The sequence below is a fragment of the Piliocolobus tephrosceles genome, chromosome 2 (genome assembly GCF_002776525.5).
Source record: "Piliocolobus tephrosceles isolate RC106 chromosome 2, ASM277652v3, whole genome shotgun sequence".
Lineage (NCBI taxonomy): Eukaryota > Metazoa > Chordata > Mammalia > Primates > Cercopithecidae > Piliocolobus > Piliocolobus tephrosceles.
Window position 1 is genome coordinate 189,366,436 of NC_045435.1, and position 20,863 is coordinate 189,387,298.

General features: G+C 35.7%; 1 protein-coding gene across 4 annotated transcripts in view; it reads left to right on the forward strand.

Moving 5' to 3' along the window:
• Positions 1-20,863, forward strand: part of OPA1 (OPA1 mitochondrial dynamin like GTPase) — a 101,393-nt gene that overhangs the window by 29,507 nt on the left and 51,023 nt on the right. For all 4 annotated transcript variants that reach the window (XM_023214756.1, XM_023214760.1, XM_023214759.2 and 1 more), the window contains 13 exons: positions 3,967-4,020; positions 7,769-7,873; positions 9,557-9,643; positions 10,304-10,417; positions 15,111-15,191; positions 15,311-15,385; positions 15,712-15,783; positions 15,867-15,966; positions 16,315-16,445; positions 17,902-17,974; positions 18,077-18,149; positions 19,413-19,528; positions 20,430-20,494. In XM_023214756.1, the coding sequence (XP_023070524.1) occupies positions 3,967-4,020; positions 7,769-7,873; positions 9,557-9,643; positions 10,304-10,417; positions 15,111-15,191; positions 15,311-15,385; positions 15,712-15,783; positions 15,867-15,966; positions 16,315-16,445; positions 17,902-17,974; positions 18,077-18,149; positions 19,413-19,528; positions 20,430-20,494 (1,146 nt within the window). The remainder of the gene's footprint in view (positions 1-3,966; positions 4,021-7,768; positions 7,874-9,556; positions 9,644-10,303; positions 10,418-15,110; positions 15,192-15,310; positions 15,386-15,711; positions 15,784-15,866; positions 15,967-16,314; positions 16,446-17,901; positions 17,975-18,076; positions 18,150-19,412; positions 19,529-20,429; positions 20,495-20,863) is intronic.

Here is a 20,863-nt window from a genome sequence, read left to right on the forward strand (position 1 = left end):
TTAAAGTAGCTGTGTTAAGCCAAGGAGGACTTATTTTGAACGGTACTTTACCAATCCCTGTTCTGTATACTGTGAATGTATCATTTAAATAGCCTGACAGATTGGATGCTTAGGCTGAGCCACCCCGTACTTTAGTTTCGTTACAGAAAGAAGGGAGAGAGCAAGTATGTTCTTATATGTTACTTAGAAATTAAGAATGTAGCTGTTGTTACATGTTGTTCTTAAGTTTTTTTGGTAAGACAACTTGAAATGTGTCCCATAGGCCTGCTATTTAACATTCTAAGATATGACTTAAGATTAATGATGAGCTTTTGAATCTGACAAATCAAGAGATATCCATAATGAATGCTGATTCATTTTCTACATTGCTGAAAGCTAATGTTCATTTTAAGCCTCCTTTACTAGCCTTTATTTGGGCTGAGAGATGTTATTCCTCTTTCTGATACTTATTGGGTTATCTGTTTAACCCTTTTATACCTCCCTTTCCCCATTTGTAAATTAGAGACTGGCAAGACGTTTTACCCTGAGTAGAGCAGCACACAGGGCTTGTTCCTGCCCACATTGTAGTTACCTTGAGGGGAAGAAAATGGGACTTTAAAAACAATTTATGCCCTTTTATAGTGAAATTATCCCTCTTACTCTCCCGAAAGACTGTTACCTTACAGTATCCGCCACTCCTTTCCCCCTGTAGTTACTACAGAGATGACTTTTCAGTTCTTCACTGCCATAATGATCAAAATCCTGATTCACGAGATTTTTATCATTCCAGGCATGTGAGGTTTACTTGATGCACAAAACCACAGTACTTTTTGTTGTTTTTTAATTGTTTTTTCTCCCTTATCTTCTTGAAAGTCTAAGTAGATCATCATTTTGGGTATCTTATTAGTAGCAACTAAGAAGTTTTCCCTGTATCTTCTGAGCAAAAGAACTCAAGCAGAGACAGAAGATTAAAACTACCTTTGGTAGTTTTGCCTCCTATGGATATGTTCACATACATAGAAATTTTTACAATGACCTTTTTATATATGTATTTCAGAATTTCAGAGTGGCCTCAATGGCTTAATAGAAGAAATACTTGAAATTTTTAAATTAGGCTTGGTTTTGTGAGGAGCTAGTAAAGGTTTTTCTCTTTCAGCTTTAGCTTGTTTCTGCGGAGGATTCCGCTCTTTCTCCATCAGTTTCATAGCCCTGGAATTGTAGAAAAGCTCTGGTTTCAAGACCATTGATATCCATTTCTGTCAGGGTGAGTTTTAAATTTATTTCATGATGCAAACAATATATTGAGCAACAGGGCATGAACTTGCTCTTGTAAGTCGATGAATTTTATCAGTAAATCACATCAAAATAAAATATACCCCATTTGCTAGTTAAGACCTAGAGTGACAGATTGAAAATAGTTTGTGTTATTCTCTTAAGAAAATATATAAAAATTATCATCTCATCAATCTTAAATGTTTTATAAATCTAAACATTTTTATCTTGTTTCCTAGGAAATATTAGGTCTGATTTTTTACTTTACCACCAGTTGTCATTTATTTTACTTTGTTTTTTTGAGACGGAGTTTTGCTCTTGTTGCTCAGGCTGGAGTGCAGTGGCACAATCTCAGCTCACTGTGACCTCTGCCTCCCGGGTGCAAGCGATTCTCCTGCCTCAGCCTCCCAAGTAGCTGGGATTACAGGCATGCGCCACCACATTGGGCTAATTTTGTATTTTTAGTAGAGACGGGGGTTTCTTCATGTTGGTCAGACTGGTCTCGAACTCCCAACCTCAGGTGATTGGCCTGCCTCGGCCTCCCAAAGTACTGGGATTACAGGTGTGAGCCACTGTGCCCGGCCAGCTGTCTTTTAATATAACATTGTGATTAATTGTGATGTTCCATTAAACTAAGCGGAGAGGAAACATGCTGGTAAACCATGCGTGAGTTATTCATTGTACCAGAAAGGCAAATGATACATTTAAATACTCCTAAAATTTAAGTTTATAAACATCTTAACAGTTGTGATCATTAAATACTACTAATCTAGCATAGAAATTATATTTTTAATATTCTACTAACCTTATGTCATTTTAATTTTTTATATAACCTTTTTATTTTACCAAATTAAATTAACCTTTTATAGCCCTTGGCTTATACTAAACATCCCAACTTTTTTAATTGTATTAGTTTTTAAGTTACTGCCCCAGATGTCAAGTAATGTTGGATTTTCTATAATAATTTAGGATATATTGCCTGAAGTCAGTATTTACATTTAAAACTAAAACAATTTATACTAATACAGTTTATACATTTCATACTAATTTAGCTACAGTTGGATAAATATTTAATGGAACAGAGTAAATCAAAGTACCTTTTAAAATGAATTGGAAATTAAATCCACATAACAATTTTTTGTGACCACACTATTATGGTGTGATGGCATGCCAAATGATCATAATGTGGAATTATTTATTTCTTCATTGGCTTTCAAGATTCTGTTCTTTAGTTTGTGGACTCCTCTCCAACTTGCTTGTCTCCTCACAGTTTAGGAGACTGTTAATAATTCTTGTCCGTCCTACGTAAACACTCACAGTTAAAATGAAAAAAAGCTTCTATCAGCAGATCTGTGCTTGCTGTACAGGAATGGGAAAGCAATTGAAGTTTGCATTATCTTTTTTCTGATTACCAAATCATTTTTGGAGCTATTTAGGCATAGACTTTTAAGGAAAAAAAAAAAAAAAAATGTGCCTTTTGTTTCTAGCAAGGGTTGTCATCTATATTGTTGAAATAAAAAATTGAGGAAAATTATGAGAAAGTATTTAGAAATAGAAATTAAAATCTTAACTTTTCATATTGTGGACAAGACTTATTAATGTCTACCTGAATTAGCAAATCATTTAAAACTTTTTCGTGTATATTTGCTGCCATGTTGTGTTGTGATTGCTTAAATAACCAATGAATGAAGATCAACAAGGATTTAAATGAAGAAGAATATGAATTTAACTATTTTCTCCTGTGAAATAAGTTCATATTTACAAGTTTTGATTTTCAGAAGTTAGACAATTATTTTTAAAGGCTGGGGATGACAACTTCTGCCTCTTACCAAGAAGTCAAAGCACAGTTATGTGAATTCGTCATAAATTACATCATTTTTATTATATTTGATTATTATATTTTGTATGTATAATTGTATTGTGACTACTTTAAAACCTGTTATATAATAAAATTGTTTGTTTTTTAATATTTTATTTTAGAATTACTAGCATTAATAACAATTTGAAGTAGTTTACACAATACCTGTGGGTTTTATTTTTGTTTTATATTCAAATTAATTTTAGTTGCTTTACTTGGCTTCATTGCCATGGATGCATTCTCTGTATTATGAGTTAGCAGAGCTTTCCTTGGAACTGAATTTAAAAGCAAGCATTTGGCTCCACTTAAATCTCTGAAAATGCGCAACTTGTTCTTTGCATTTATTATATAATTTGCTACTTATGGTACAGAAATGGATACAATACAAAAATATTTCCTTATAAGATACCCTGTGACCAATGAACTTTTTAAATAGCTGTCAACAGTAACATGTATTTGACTTTTCAAAACGCATTTCTGGAGGGATATCAGTGCTTTATTTCCCCAAATATCTGAGTCCCTATGCTTTAGTACAAAACAGCTTCTGAAGAATTTAGTAACCATATGTGTTGATCTCTTGTTTTTCTAACTAGTCTTTCATAAGAAATGACTAGAATAGCAACAGGAAAATGATTGCCTTTTAAGATTTTTGTTTCTCAATATAAAATTTTGGTGAACTATTTTTATTGATAAATACAGATATTTTTACTTTCTTAAATCACTTGATTTAAAATTACTTTGATTAAATATGCATATGAAGTCAGTTGTTTTTAACTCTCAATATGTATCAAAAAATGTAACTTGTACATTCTGTATAAACCTAATTCTATTCAACTAAAATTATTTTAAACATTTAGGTTTCAGACAAAGAGAAAATTGACCAACTTCAAGAAGAACTTCTGCACACTCAGGTAATCGTGATGACTAAGAAAATCTAGGGACTTTTAAAAACTATATTCGAATATAACTTTGGTGATTGGACATTTGTTTTTTCAACAGAGCAAAATTTGGAATGTTAATGATAGAACCTTATTATCAATAGATGCAAAAGCTAATTGAGAAATAAGGAATAAAGACAGAACTAGATAAGTATGGAGTTAACTCATTTATATGTAAAAAACCTATTTTGAGTGAATCTTATGCCCAAAAGGAAGAAAGTGGCTTGTCCTTATATAAACCGTGCTTGCATTTTTACATTGATAAGCTAATACAGTTAAAGAAATTTGAGTTGAGTCTACCTCATCGTTCTAGTGGGCTCTCAGGAAGCTTTTACTTTGCTTCACAAGTCTGAAACCAGTCAGACAATGCTTATCTAAAGTTCTTTCTGGCACTACTTAGAAAAGCTATTTTCTTATAGTTGGTGATAAAATTATTATTTTAAGGACCTATTTTGTGCAGTGTAATGAGTGGGTAACATTCTAGTACAAAATTACCCTATCACAGCCCAGCGCGGTGGCTTACGCCTATAATCCCAGCACTTTGGGAGGCCGAGGCAGGTGGATCACGAGGTCAGGAGATTGAGACCATCCTGGCTAACATGGTAAAACGCCATCTCTACTAAAAATACAAAAAATTAGCCAGGCATGGTGGTGGGCACCTGTAGTCCCAGCTACTCGGGAGGCTGAGGCAGGACAATGGTGTGAACCCAGGAGGCGGAGCTTGCAGTGAGCCCAGATGGCACCCCTGCACTCCAGCCTGGGCGACAGAGCGAGACTCCATCTTAAAAAAAAAAAAAAAATTTGCCCTATCACTCAATCATCAGTTTTTCTATGTAAGTAACACTGACATGCATTAATTAACTTATTTTTTAAAGTTCAAAGAGTTACTGTCAGCTGGGCATAGTGGCTCATGCCTGTAATCCCAGCACTTTGGGAGACTGAGGCAAGAGGATTGCTTGAGCCCAGGAGTTTGAGACCAGCTTGGGCAACCCAGAGAAACCCCGTATCTACAAAAACATTTTTAAAAATTAGCCAGGTGTGTGGTTTGTGCCTGTAGTCCTAGCAACTGGGAGGCTAAGGTGGGAGGATCACTTGAGCCCCAGGAGGTCAAGGCTACTGTGAGCCATAATTGCTCCCTGGCCAACAGAGCAAGACCCTGTCTGGAAGAAAAAGAAAAAAAAGAAAAAGAGTTAATCTTGGATCTCTTTTTTGTGAAAAAGTGGAACAGCTACAAGTTGAATATCTCTTATCTGAAATGCTTGGGGCCAGCATATTTTGGATTTCAGATTTTTGAATTAGGGATAATCAATCTGTAGTGTATTTTGAGTCACAGGTTTCTTTGGTATCTATTTATTGAGTCTCAAACCTCACTATACACTAGACTCAACTGTGCTCTGAGTGGCACTATATCTATGTTTTTAAGGCTTCCTAGCCAGGCGATCCCAGTCTGCAACCAGGGGTAAGAATCATTGGTCACAAAGCACAGCCTCTGGAGCACATTAGAAATGCACATTCTTGACCCCGTCCCATACCTACTGAAGAATCAGAAACTCTGGGAGTGAAACCCAGCAATCCGTTTTTAAAAGCCCTCAAGGTAATTCTGATACATTCTAAAGTTTGAGAATCATTGTTCTAGAGCTTTGAGAGACAGCCAAATAGCACATCTCTTCAGGATGTGGCTACAAACTGGCTTCTGTAGCAAAGAATGTTTCCATCCCCAGAAAATGTAGACCCCAAAATGGATTTTGTGTTTACAAAGAACTGAGTCAGTGGAAATTCTACCCTCTTATATATCCCTTGATATAAACCCTTCAATTTGTGCAGCTGTAATTGTCAGCCACTAGGCACTGATAGACTGTATTATGGAGAATTCACTGGGTTTTCTGTATCAGTGATATCCAATAGAAATATGCAAGCCACCTGTGTAATTTTTAATTTTTACATTAAAAAATGGTAAAAAAGAAACGTGGAATTAGTTTTAATAATATATTTAGCCTAGTCTATCCCAGATAGTATCATTTCAACATGTGATCAGTATAAAAAATATTAATGAGGTGTTTTACACTTACAGCACAATCTCACTCCAGACCAGCCACATTTCAGGTGCTTGATAACTACATGTGGCTAGTAGTTGCCATATTAAACAACACAGATCTAATCCTTAGGTACTACCACAATTTTGTTATATATACTATTACTAAATATAAATGAATAAGTTTATGTAAAAATATGTTCATAGTAGAGTCTAGCCAGTAGTTCTGTCTCATACTATGTATGTGTTCAATTATGTATGCGTTCTTTTAATTTGGCTTGAGTTGGACTTTCTGTAAGGATAGAACCATGATTTCCTGTTACTTACTTTGTTCTTGAAAGATTCCAATAAACTAAAAAAAGTCTAAGGAATATTTTCTATTATAAAAGGTATGATATTATAAGTTGGACATAAACATTCTGCTGTTTGTAAGAAGGAGTTATTTTTAATAGCTTTCTCTGTATTGTTAATGTTTTGAGAAGAAATAAAAGCTGGGAAGACAAGTTAGAAAGGATCAGATTTATTTGAGAAGGAAAATGTGTAGCCAAGCAACTACTTGACCAAAAAAAAAAAACCTGTTTAGACATACTAGTTTTCTTTAAAATTGTTTTTATATCATTATTTTGTGTGTGTGTGTCAAATAGTTGCTTGACTACACATTTTCCTTCTCAAATAAATTTGATCCTTTCTAATTTGTCTTCCCAGCACTTTTTGTCTTTGCCAGGCTGGAATGCAGTGGTGCAATCTTGAGTCACTGCAACCTCTGCCTCCTGGGTTAGCGATTCTCCTGCCTTAGCTTCCTGAGTAGCTGGGACTACAGGCGCCCACCACGACGCCCAGCTAATTTTTGTATTTTTAGTAGAGACAGGGTTTCACCATGTTATCCAGGATGGTCTCGATCTCTTGGCCTTGTTATCTGCCCACCTTGGCCTCCCAAAGTGCTGGGATTACAGGCGTGAGCCTCTGCGCTCAGCCTATATCATTCTTTTAAATATTAATATATTATCTCTGGACACGGAAACACAACAAAACATAGAAGAGTTTGAGCCTCTGACAGACCTCTATTCACAACCCTGCTTCTCTACTAGGTGACCTTGGGCAGGCTGTCAGATTATTCCTTGCTCTTTATTCCTAGTCTGTGTAATTCCTGCTTTATGGGGTTTTTGTGAAGGCTAAGGGAGTTAATGCATTTGCACCACTTACTAAGGAGTCTGTCACATAATGCATGCTTGGGTACTGCTAGCTATTATTATTTTATAGCATCTTAATTAAAACGTAAAATAATGCGAAGAAAGGGAAGAATTTGAATTTTTGTCAAATGGCCCTGTAATGTGAAGACTTAAAATTTTGGTATAATAGGAAATATTCCCTTCTAGAATGTACTTAATAACTGCTTGTTTAAATTCTTACATTTTTAGTATTTCAAAATAATTTTTTCATTGTGAGTAGCAAGGAATTTTCCAAATGAAATTCTTAATTATGATAGAAAATTACTATTATTTCCACTTTTTGTAAGAGATAATAATCATTGTTTATTTTATTCCCAATGTTTTCATAGATGCTTTTAAAATGTAATACATTTTAAATAAGAGATATGACTTCCATATTTTGGAAGATTTTAATTTAGACTTCATACTATTTGATAACCCATCTTTTTCTTATATAGTTACACTTATTATTTTGTTGCAGTTAAAGTATCAGAGAATCTTGGAACGATTAGAAAAGGAGAACAAAGAATTGAGAAAATTAGTATTGCAGAAAGATGACAAAGGCATTCATCATAGAAAGCTTAAGGTATTCTAAGTTTATCTTGTTTATTCTCAAAACTTTACTGCTTAGCATTGTGTGTTCATCAGTACCAGGTTTGAAGGAGCTGTAAAGTATGCTGTCATCCTTTTCTTTCTAACCTAATGTCCTTGGAGGATGGAAGATCTCTTCCTATATTAACACATTTTAAAAGTTGTAGTCTCCATATGCTTGTTTTATACTATGCCCATAAAATCTTTACACTTTTAAGAGTTATTCCATGTGAATTGGTTTATTTTTCTGAAATATCTAGTTTATCTCTAGGTTTAACTTTTACATAAAATTTTATATAAAATCAGAATTGTTAATTGATGGACATGTAAGTGACTTATCATCATTGCTTTACTTGTATGCCAGTGAATGATTAGACCACTTTCTTCAGTTTTTTAAAAATTAATACTTTTCTTCTAAGGAGAGCTTTCTTAGGCATTTTAAAGAATTTTTGAAAAAGTATGTGCTGGTATTGTTACCATCAGCACATTGGTGAACTTATTCATCAATAAATTGAGTCTTACTATTCCCCACCAAACTAAGCCATATGTGCTAAATAGAATTGAAACAATTATTTAACTTAAATCTCATATAATTAAGCAGGGTTTATATGTAGCAAAACTGCAGTAAATCATGGCATATACATTCTGTAGTCACAGTACAAAGATAATATTATAGTTCTAACTTAACAAACATGCATTAGCAGCTTTGACTCTAAATCATGACTGCACAAAACAGATCGATAGCATGACTGTTTACAAGTGGCACTTAGAACTGAGAAAAGTCATTTCCAAGTGCTAATATAGGTTGAGTTTACCTCAAAAACAGTATTTTCTCTCAAAATGCAGTGGCAATGAACATTTTTTGTTTATTTTTGGGTGGGTGGGTTGGCAATTGCTTGCCATTTAATTTTTTTAGGGATTAAGAAATGAAAGGAACCTTAAGCCATCATTTTGCTCCTGCCTTAGCATTGAAACTTATCCATAATGTTTAAATGCTTGATGGTACCCATTTTTTTAGGCCTGTTTTTTTTGTTGTTGTTGTTCATTCATTCATCAAATAATTACGTGAAGCTTGTTACATGCAATACAAGGCACCACATTCTTTTCTGATTCTACAGCAAGAAACGATACAGGATATTTGCCCTTGCTACACTCATATTTCAGCCTGCCCAGTTGTCAGTGGATACTTAACCACTCTTACTGGTTTAACAGTCTTCCTGGTTTATCCTTTGTTCAGATGTTTGCTTGCACCTGCTCTCTATCCTCTCCCCCTTTCTCTCTCATGCATGCCTCAAACTTAGCAAAGAATAATGTCATTGTCAGTTGGTTACCTGACCACCTTATTTTGCTTTTTGGTGCTAATGGTCTTTCCTTGCATTCAGTATTAGCTCATCAGTATTAAGTAATAATTTCCATCTTATTTAATGAGAATGTTAGGAAATCCTGAATTAATTAACTTTATTAAATCGTTGTATCTAAATAAAATAAACTGAATGATAAATGGACTTTTAATCTGTACTATTTTAGTCTTTACTATGAAGATGTATTTATGTAATTTGAGAAATCAATACAATGATTATGGAAATTTCAATTTGAATTTATCATTTTTTTCTCTTGACACATTTGTTGTGTTTTTTCTGTACTTTCACTGTTTTATAATTTTTTAAAATTTTTACAGAAATCTTTGATTGACATGTATTCTGAAGTTCTTGATGTTCTCTCTGATTATGATGCCAGTTATAATACACAAGATCATCTACCACGGGTATGTGAAAAATTGATAGTGAACTTGCCAATTAGCAAAAAAAGAAGCAGCTTAGCTTCTTAAAAATTATGTGTGTATATGTACACATACACATATATACATACTAGATGTAGGCATTTATATTTTTGATATAATCTTACATGTTCCAAGTAATGTTTTAAGCAGTATTATTTGACTATTTTAGTTCATTATAAATATTAATAAATATAAGTACTTTATGAGTTACTATATGTGTTATGAAGGAAGATATTTGTGTTACATAGTCATAATATTTGTAATAAATACTGAACAGTGGATTAAATTAGCCATATGCGTGAAATTTAACCTTATAGAATTGAAAATGTGTTTGTAAAGAGTAAACTAGCTATGGAAAAGACTTATGGAAAGTTAACAACCTGGGTTTAGAAACAGTGGTTTAAATTAGCACAAGTTTTTAAAATAAAAATTAGGCTGTAAATAGTGGATCCAATTACTGTTTTGCTGTTCCTATTTTCTATGTGCATACATGTATCAATCTTTTTTTTACGGATTTTAAAACATTTTTTTCACCTGTACAAATTTTAAAAGACTAAAAAAACCTCAGAGCAGCATTACAAATAGGTTTAAATTTTAATTTGGTATCAGAAAAATATGAGTAAGTGTTCTTTGTTTTGTGGGAAGGTTGTTGTGGTTGGAGATCAGAGTGCTGGAAAGACTAGCGTGTTGGAAATGATTGCCCAAGCTCGAATATTCCCGAGAGGATCTGGGGAGATGATGACACGTTCTCCAGTTAAGGTAAGAAAATAGGCCGTCTCAATGAGGTTCCTTAGGAGAGTAACCGCTTCAGTGAGATCTGTTCGTTGTGTTGAAATGAAGACTTTTAACCAAAGAAAGAATTGATACAGCGCTTGGAATGATCCCTAGTGTGGAAATCAGTAGGAGGAGGCACAGCCAGGAGGCCAGTGTGGCAGGAACTCAGTGAGGGGAGAGTGGCAGGAGAGGATGTCAGAGACCCAGTTGGGAGGCCTTTGGATTTTATTCTGAATAAGATAAGAGAGAAGTTAAGAAAATGAGAATATTGGAAGTGGAGTCAATGAATATAGATAATTTTCTAGTTTTATTGTGACAAAAGAGCAGAGAAATGAGGCAGTAGCAATTGAATATTGTTGGATTAAGGGAAGGTTTTTAACCTTTTTCCTGTTTAGAAAAAAAAGTGCAGCTCACTACCAGTGCTTATTTAATTTTACGTAAACACACTCTTTGAAGCTGAAGCAAATCTGACTAATTTTCAATGTGAAAATAAAATATAAAAACTGTTCTTAGAGTTATTTCTAAACAGTACTAACATCAGAATCATCTCAATCATCAGAATGTCTGTTTTTTAAAAGTCAGATTTATCAGATGAATCTTTGGCCAACAACTTTTTGAGAATGATGTAAACATCACATATAGGAATACCACGTTTTCTAGGATTTGACATTTTCAGCTATTGAAAATTTCTATATTTTGTAAGTGGAAATACTCCTACTAAAAACAGAATGCTTTCAATAGGATGGTGTCTGTTGTTTCCAAAGTCAGTATACTAGAGCTATGTGAAAATCATAATAAAAGGGAGAAGATATTTTACGGCAGAGTTTTCTTGGGGCAAACACTGCAGCTGCAAGCGCTACTGGCAAGTATTGTCGGAGCAAGTGGGAAAAGGGTTAAAGATTTTTATATGCTGATTATAATGATTTAATAAAGGGCGGAAATGATGCAGGAAAGAGGGAAAATTGCAGAGCAAAGTGACTGAGGTGAAGGAGATTGCAGCTTGGTGTACTAGTCCATATCTGGACGCACTGACAGTTTCTCCATGGTCATAGGAAGAAGGCATGGGGCTGCAGAGTCTTTCATTGAACAGGTATTTACGGAGTGCTTAATGTGTACCAGCAGCATTCTAGGCAATATGTTTGTAAACAGCAACAACAAAGAAGATCCTTGCTATAATGGAGGGTATGTTCTAGCAGAGGGAGACAGACAATAGATAATAAATATAATACATGACTGCATAGTATGTTAGAAGACAATAGTGTTGTACAAAAAGAAAAAGTAGAACCAGGCAAGGAGAATGGGGGTGCCAGGGTATTCATAGATTGCATTGATAAGGTGGCGTTTGAACCAAGATTTGCAGAAAGTGAGGGAGTAGTCATTTAGATATCCTGTGTTCAGCAGGGAGAATAGCTGATGCAAAGCCTCTGAGGTGGTTGTGTGGCTGTCATGTTCAAGGAATAACACAGAGGCCTGTGTGGCCAGGTCGGAGTGAAGAGCTAGCCATGGTCGGGGCGAATGATGACATTAGAGGAATAATGGAGAGCAGGGAGGAGCAGATCAATAAGGCCTTATAGGCCATTGTACAGACTTCCGTTTTATTTTAAATGAGGAGCCAGTGCAGGATTTCGAGCAAAGTACCAACAGTGCCTTTTAAAAGGCTGCTCTTTTGAAAATAGTTACAGGCAAGATGTAGAACCAGGGAGTCCAGGCTACTGGAGTATCCAGGTGATACTTCAGCTAGGGAAGTAGCAGTGAAAGTGATAAGAAATGGATAGATTATAAATGTATTTTGAAAGTAGAATTAACAGGATTTCTTGACAGGTTTGATATGGAGAAGGGAGAGAAGAAAAGCGATGGGGAGAGAGAGAGAATGTGTCAGTCATCAGTGATGGCTCCAGGGTTTGTAGCCTGAACAGATTAAAGGATGTAGTTTGCGTGGAAGTCTGTCAGTGGATCAAGTTTGGGGGAAGAAGATCAGGGGTTCAGTTTTGGACTTGCTGAGTGGTGATAACAAGCAGTTGGGTATAACAGTTTAGACAGAGTTCTGGGCCAGAGACATACATTTAGGAGTCATGATCAACTATCTAAAAGTAGTATTTAAAGTCATGATCTTACTGGAGTGAGTAGTGATAGATCAAGGGAGTGAGTAGAGATAGAGAAGACACAGAAGCAAGCAGTGTATTCTGGGCACTCTGAGGGAAGAGAACATAACAAAGGAATGTATGAAGGCACAACCGGTGTAATAAGAGGGAAAGCAGAGCAGTGCAGTGCACGCAAAGTGGGGTAAAGAAATATGGAGGAGGAGGGAGTGATAAGTGAGGTCACATGCTGCTGATCCATCAAGGAAGGTGAAGACAGAAACCAGTCATTGAGTTCACCAGTGGAGGCAAGAAAGGGAACGTGTGGAAGTTTCCTTCTGATTTCTTCTGCTTACTCAGTGAAATACTAAGCCGAATGATCAGCTCTTAATTAGAAAGGAGAAGAGATTGATGACTGAGGCAGAAAGAAAAAGTGAAGTCTTTTAAGAGATTCTGGTGACTCTAGGAGTGAATCAGTGGAGGAAGTCAAGTGATATTAGGATTGCTGAGTTGGACTGAAGTCCCTTTAAGTTCTGTGGACATACATTTTAAATGAATCTGTATGATTGTGGTTTTTTTTTCATGTTCAGCTGGTGGGGGTAGGTGTAGAGTAATTGGAAAATTGAAATTACCAAGAATTATGGCAAGAATAGTGGAAGAAAGACAGTGAGGTTGATGCTGAAATCTTCAAGAAGTGAAATCTGTTTACAAATGCAACAGGACATGGGCAGCCTAGTGTGATTCATCCAAATTGCACTTTTGTGGGTCTAGCTATGAATTGAACCGTGTTATGTGTTACTAGTTGTTCTGTGTGTGGTACTGCGTGAACGTGCCAGACTTTACATACCCATTTTACTATCGATGGGAATTTGGGGTACATCTAACCTAGAGAAAGAAACAAAATGGACCTTAGACTACATCTCATATCATGTTCAATAATCAGTTGTAAAAACATGGGAAAGAAACCCACCTTTTACATTGTTACTAGCACCCTAATTATAGAGGCTGTGGATGATATTTCAAGAAGGAATTAATTTTGTTTTGGCAGAGTGTGAACAGGTTTCCTTGAAACAGATGAGGCTGGTCTCTTTCCGGTTTGTCATTGGTCCCTTAGTGTTTACTAGAGCTTCTCCTTGACCAACCCTGAATTCCAGTGTTTTGCTTCCCCAGAGCAGTGAAAGTGCCAGAATCCCAACTTAGCATTTTAACCTCCTTAGCAGCTTCTTTCTGCTTGGTTTCTTAATATGTAAATACCTGGAAAGGAAATTGTGCACAGGATGTAGGGTTTTGTTGTGGAGGTTTATTTCTGCAGTCCGTTTTTCTTTGGGATTGTGGTACCTTAAGACGTGACTGCTTGATAACTCTGAACTCCAGTCTTGTCTACTCAACCCAGTGACACTGCTACACATTTTAAGTTTTTCTCTTGGGCCTTTGCCCTGTGCTACAAATCAGCAAATCCTCTGATGGAAAATAGCTACAGGAAAAGCCTTCCAAAATCCTTTGGGATTCTGGACACTTAGGCTGGCCACTATGGTTGCTTTCAAACAGCTGTTTATTGTTTTTTAATCTAGCCTGTTTAGCTAATCTCAGTAGAAGGAGTTGTGTAGAAAAGTGGCAGTTAGACGTTTAGAAGTTCTTGTGAAACCACTGACTGTTAATATACATTGCTATAACATTTCTTGGCCAGGCGCGTTGGCTCATGCCTGTAATCCCAGCACTTTAGGAGGCCGAGGAGGGCGGATCACCTGAGGTCAGGAGTTCAAGACCAGCCTGGCCAACGTGATGATACCCTGTCTCTACTAAAAGTACAAAAATTAGCCAGGCGTGGTGGTGGGCGTCTGTAATCTCAGCTACTTGGGAGTCTGAGGGAGGAGAATCACTTGAAACCAGGAGGCTGAGATTGCAGTGAGCCGAGATCACGTGACTACGTGCCTGGGTGACAGAATGAAACTCCGTCTCAAAGCAAACAAAAAAACAAACAAAACAAAATTTCTTTCCCAAATATCACTCCTTGAGTGAAGCCTATCATAGCTCCCTTATAGTCAGTTCCATTATCTTCTGTGGCACTCTAGGTTTTGCCACTGTCTTCTGTTATGTCTGTGTATATTTCTCCCAGCATGTAGTGAGGTCTAAAACCGGGAAAGTCAGCTCTGTGTTTCCCCGCCTACAACACCTGACACATAGTTCAGTCTCTATAGATGTTGAATGAATGAATTGTCCTTTACCTAAATTCATCTTTGAAGTTAAATGCAAGGTTTCCTTTTAGTGTTTTAGAGAGATGATTTTGGGCTTAGTGCTGTGTATAACCTTGACTGGGGAAAGAAAGAGGCAGCAGCATTTTAGGTCATAAGAGATAAAAGGAACCAGCATTCTTGTTGGGAAATCGCAACATGTGTGACATATGTACAAACAGTACAAATACAAAATTGTTGTCTTCTCAGAACTACCATGTTGACAACTTTAGGGGTTGCGCCGGCAGTAGTGTCAAGAGACTCTTGGATTTGTGCAATGCGGTAGCCCTGTCTAGACCACGTAAGGGCTGTGGGAATTAATAGTGATTGTAAGTGTATCGTTACATCTCAGTTTTCTGTTACTATCAGGTGACTCTGAGTGAAGGTCCTCACCATGTGGCCTTATTTAAAGATAGTTCTCGGGAGTTTGATCTTACCAAAGAAGAAGATGTAAGTAAAATTCATCTAAGGTTGGTATGTGTAATTTTATAACCTGGATGAGCTTATAAAAGACAATTACAGAACATTTGTGAATTAAGATTTTCTTAGAATTTTGTGTTTTCCATTAGCTTGCAGCATTAAGACATGAAATAGAACTTCGAATGAGAAAAAATGTGAAAGAAGGCTATACCGTTAGCCCTGAGGTAAGGGTTGCAATTCATTTCAGTGACATTTTATGGAAATTAAATGTTTATGATTTCAGATAAATCATAACTTGGTATCGATGTTTAGATTGCTGCTATTCCAAGATATGTAGAGCTTTTTAAAAAAAAAAATCCAAATAATGTATCATTTTATGGGTAATTTTCCAGAATAATTACTTTTAGGATCAGAGAAAGAATGCCATTTTTGTGAACATGTTATCTGAATGGATGAGATACAGAATTTTCAGAATATATTTCACCAAAAAAATTCTTAACAAATTCCCCCCAAAATTTAGCAGTATTTTATTTTTATTTTTCCCGAATAGACCATATCCTTAAATGTAAAAGGCCCTGGACTACAGAGGATGGTGCTTGTTGACTTACCAGGTGTGATTAATGTAAGTATATACAAAACATGTATTTTGTTTTATTCCTGTTGTGTGAAGCATTTATAATGACATTTAAAACCTTTTTCTTTAAGACTGTGACATCAGGCATGGCTCCTGACACAAAGGAAACTATTTTCAGTATCAGCAAAGCTTACATGCAGAATCCTAATGCCATCATACTATGTATTCAAGGTAAATCATATCAAAAGATTTTAATGTACTGATATATTTTCTTCTTTAGCAAACCAAGCTTTGCATTAAATAGTTTGCGTTATGTAAACATAAAAGATAAATGCATTTTTTGCCTTCTCTTCTTATTCATTTTATTAGCAAATAAAATGAAAATTGAAATTATTTTGATAAGTTTTACATAAGCATCATTGAAATTTTTATTGTCTAGGATTTCTTTTTAGTAAATAACGTAAATGTATTAAAATCTTTCTTGCTATAATGTAGGCACAGGGGTATAATTTGTGCCAAGTTTTAAAAATCTACTTTACATCTTAAAATTCCACAGTGTCATTTTTTAATTTTTTTCAGACGGATCTGTGGATGCTGAGCGCAGTATTGTTACAGACTTGGTCAGTCAAATGGACCCTCATGGAAGGAGAACCATATTCGTTTTGACCAAAGTAGACCTGGCAGAGAAAAATGTAGCCAGTCCAAGCAGGGTGAGATCAAATTCTTTGTTACGAGCATAGATTCTTTGTAAAAGCTCCAGCTGTGATAGGGATTGGTTATTTAAAAAAAAAAAAAAAAAGTAAACAAACAACAAAAAAACACCTTACAACTAAGATTTATTACAATGAAAGGATAAAGCAAAGTCACAAAAGGAAATGGCACATGGTATGAAGTCTGAAGGAAACCAGGCTCACATTCCCACTAGTTCACTCCCAGTAGACTCACATAGGGCACATTTAATTCCTCCAACAACAAGCTGCTTGTTAGAGACTCAGCTCCTAAGGTTTTCATTGGAGGTTAGTCATTTCGGCACCCTCATGTACCAAAATTATTTCATACTCCCAAAAGGAAAGCGTATGTTATAATTAAACCACATTACTTGAGTAGTGAGCCACTGTTATGTAGGGAAAGGTTTATATCAGTGTAGGGAACTGTTTACCATTTAAGTTTTCAGATACCAGCCAAAGGCAGGCAGGCAGGCCTTTTTAAGGATAGTAGTCTCAGGCCTGCTGTGTTAACCCTTTTCCAGGTAGCCCCCATAACCTCTGCTCTGCCTTATTTTTAAGGGTAAGGCCTGCCATGGCATTAATGGTTCTGATATGGAGAAGGGGAGAAGTGAGGTAGAAACAAATTTCTGTGGCCTCCTCCCCATCTTTTTCATTCCTTTCATTTCTTTCAACTGTGGGATAGTGAGTTTGTATTTCTTCCGAGATGCAACTGAAGCTTATTTCAGTCCTTTTTGTATAAAAGATTCAGCATTAGCTTAGGTGTAACTGATTCTCATCCCATTATTAATCTGAATGGGCTTCAGGGAGTAGAAACTCTAACATATGTGAAAGATCTCTGTGCAAATATGCATTTTTCTGGGTACATAGTCTATGTTTTTTTGTGTGTTTTTTTTTAATCACATTTAGAAATGGATTTTTGATCCTAAAAAAGTTGAGAACCAGTGGATCCAAATATTAAAGAAGAAGGTGGGAGGGGAGGAAGGAATAAAAGAAGACAATCCAGCTTGGTCAGAATTTAGATATTTGAAGAAAGTATGGAAAAATAATAATAGCTACCATTTATTGAGTACTTCCTGCCTAGCACTGTGCTAAGTATCATGTTGTCCCATAATCTCACCAACCTTTTGGAAAAAATTAAGTTGTTTACTTAAGGTCGCATAACTACTAGGCAGCAGAGCAGAAATTCAAACTAAGGTCTGTCTGACTTTAAAGAACTACACATCATTACATGTGTTTTGATAATACATTTTCAATATAGTAAAATTAAATGTAGTTTTTTCAAATAGCAATGGAAAAACATTTTAAATGCTTTTGTGCAGATTTATCTATTTTAACTATATACATGTATAGCATTATCTTGCTTTCTAAATTGTATATAATGCTTTTAAAACTTATGCAAATTATATCTCACATTAATTTTTCCCACTTTTAAAAATAGATTCAGCAGATAATTGAAGGAAAGCTCTTCCCAATGAAAGCTTTAGGTTATTTTGCTGTTGTAACAGGAAAAGGTATGCAAAGATGGGTTATAATAACTTATTTTTAGTTTCTGTCATTTTCAAATAATATAGAGTAATTTTCTTGGTGAAAATTTGACCATCATTCTTCCCCAGGGAACAGCTCTGAAAGCATTGAAGCTATAAGAGAATATGAAGAAGAGTTTTTTCAGAATTCAAAGCTCCTAAAGTAGGTATCTTGTTAAAACATTTAAACATTTTACAGTAAGAGAGTAGCTTAAACTGTTTTCACTTAAAAGATCAGGTTTTATAACTGTTAGTTTTACATCAGATTTCTAGAATTTTTCCCAAATAGTGAACTGTATCTAATAAACAAGTCCTTAGCTACTTTTTGACAGAATTGAGAGCAGTTTATCACATGGTACAATACATAGTGGCATGCTTCCTTGGATGTGGACACCGAAAGACAACAAAGATCTCTGCCTCTTACTTTATTTTACTTATAAAGTGGTTTTAGAAAATTGACGCGTTCACTTTTAAATATGTGCACATATTTCTCTTACAATATGAGGAAGGGTTGGAGTGGGGTTGTCAAAGAAGTATCGCTAGATAGATATTGACAGGAGATAAGATAAGCAAAAAGAGCTAAAGACCAGTTGTATTACTGTATACTAAGACTTTAAATGTTGAGTTTCTGGAAATAGAAAAGTATGTTTGTTCCTAGGTTAGTATGGTAAGTCAAGATAGTTCTTGCAAACCATAATCTTACGTGCTTTGGGGAGTACACTGACAACATATAGAACTGTGCTGTCTAATATGGTATCACTAGTTTTGTGTAGTTATTAAAATGTAAATTAGTTGGAATTAAATTAATTTCTGGAAGATGGCTTTCTTCATGTTCTTTTTAAAGGCATGGTGGCTCACGCCTGTAATCCCAGTACTTTGGGAAGTGAAGGGGGGCGGATCACTTGAGGTCAGGAGTTTGAGACCAGCCTGTCCAATATGATGAAACCCCATCTCTACTAAAAATACAAAAAAAATTAGCTGGGCGTGGTGGTGCGCACCTGTAACCCCAGCTACTCAGGAGGCTGAGGCGGGAGAATCGCTTGAACCCCGAGGGGGTGGGGGGTGGAGGTTTTAGTGACCCAGGATCACGCCACTGCACTCCAGCCTGGGTGACAGTGCAAGACTCCAGCTCAAAAACATAATAATAATAAAAGATATCGTTAAATTTAAATTAGTAAAAATTCAATAAAATTAAAAATGCAGTTCCTCAGTTACACTAGCCACACATTTCAAGGGCACAATAACCCAGTGTGCCAGTAGCTACCATATTGGAATGTTTCCCTCATCACATAAATTTTTATGGAACAGCACTGGTATAAAAGGTAAGAGTGGCTGTTAGCAAGCACATTCGCACACTTGGTGGTAATATTGTTGTCCTTTTTGTCATTTTAATATACTTTAGCTCTTGTTATTTTTTTTTTAATAGGACAAGCATGCTAAAGGCACACCAAGTGACTACAAGAAATTTAAGCCTTGCAGTATCAGACTGCTTTTGGAAAATGGTACGAGAGTCCGTTGAACAACAGGCAGATAGTTTCAAAGGTAAGTTGGATTTTTTAAAGAAACAAACAAAACATTTTATTAGCTGGCAATCTTTGGCATCCATACCATTCTGTACTTCTTTCCTTCAACAGTTGCTTGGTAGTTCATTTACGATTAGACAATATCTGGAAAACAGAAGAATACAAACCTTCAGTTGTTATACAAGAACAAGATTTTTCCTTTCAGAGGAAACATCTCTAGGAACACATTTGCAGAGTTCAAACAGATGAGAACGTTTGCTAGTGCTTGGAAGTACACAATAAATTATAGAGAATTCAGATTCACCCTGTTGAGGGCAAAGAGAGCAGATGTGTTGGGAAGCAGAGCACTCTGCACTTCATTTACATGGTACCATTTCCTGAATCAGTGTCATGGTACCATTTCCTGAATCACTTTCCTGCTCAATGTCTTTTATCTGAAGGGAATATATTTGCTTTCCCTTTTCCCATATGTAAATCCTACCTGATCCTACCTATTTATCCCAGTTGTCCCTCTGCAACCTTGTATTACTTTTATTTCCATTTTACAGAAGAGAAAACAGAAGACAGAGTAACTTACCCAGATAACTTAGCCAGTGTCACACACATAGGTAAAAGACCCGGGATTTGCCTGTTGGTGGTACAACTACTGCAAAGTCCATTCTCTCAGCAGCTCTATGGTACTAAACTACTTCAGCTGTGTGCTAACGGATTTAACATGGAGAAACTAGAATCAGGGAGAATAGTTTTGAAAGCTGTTGCAAAAATGAAATTCTGAGACGTTGAGATCCCAGAGTACTAAGGGGTGATAGGCGCACTCTCAGAAATTCACTTAATACAGAGGACATGTATTTTAACCGCTTTAACAACTGCATCTGGGAAGAAGGAGAATCATCAAACTTGAACTTTTCCTTCTTCCTCAGCAACACGTTTTAACCTTGAAACTGAGTGGAAGAATAACTATCCTCGCCTGCGGGAACTTGACCGGGTAATATTTGGATAGTCATGTATTTTGTATATATCTTAATTTAATGTTGTGTGCTGACTAAATTTATGTTGAGAGATAAATCTGATAAGCTAAATTACTTTGGTTTTGACTATAACTACTAATTTGTAAGAATACATCTCTAGGAGCAGTTCTCTCTTACAATAATTTAAATTATTTATTATATAATATTAAAAACAGGGATTATAAGATGTCAAAACAAGTGTTGAAAATGTTTTCTGAGAAGGTAATTAATATGCTTTAAAGGTTTTGTAGAATTCGTGTATTTATGTAATTTAGTGGGAATTAAACACTGTTTTTCCTTGATTTTAAATGCCCATTAGTTAATAAAACACAGCATTAATGTATAGT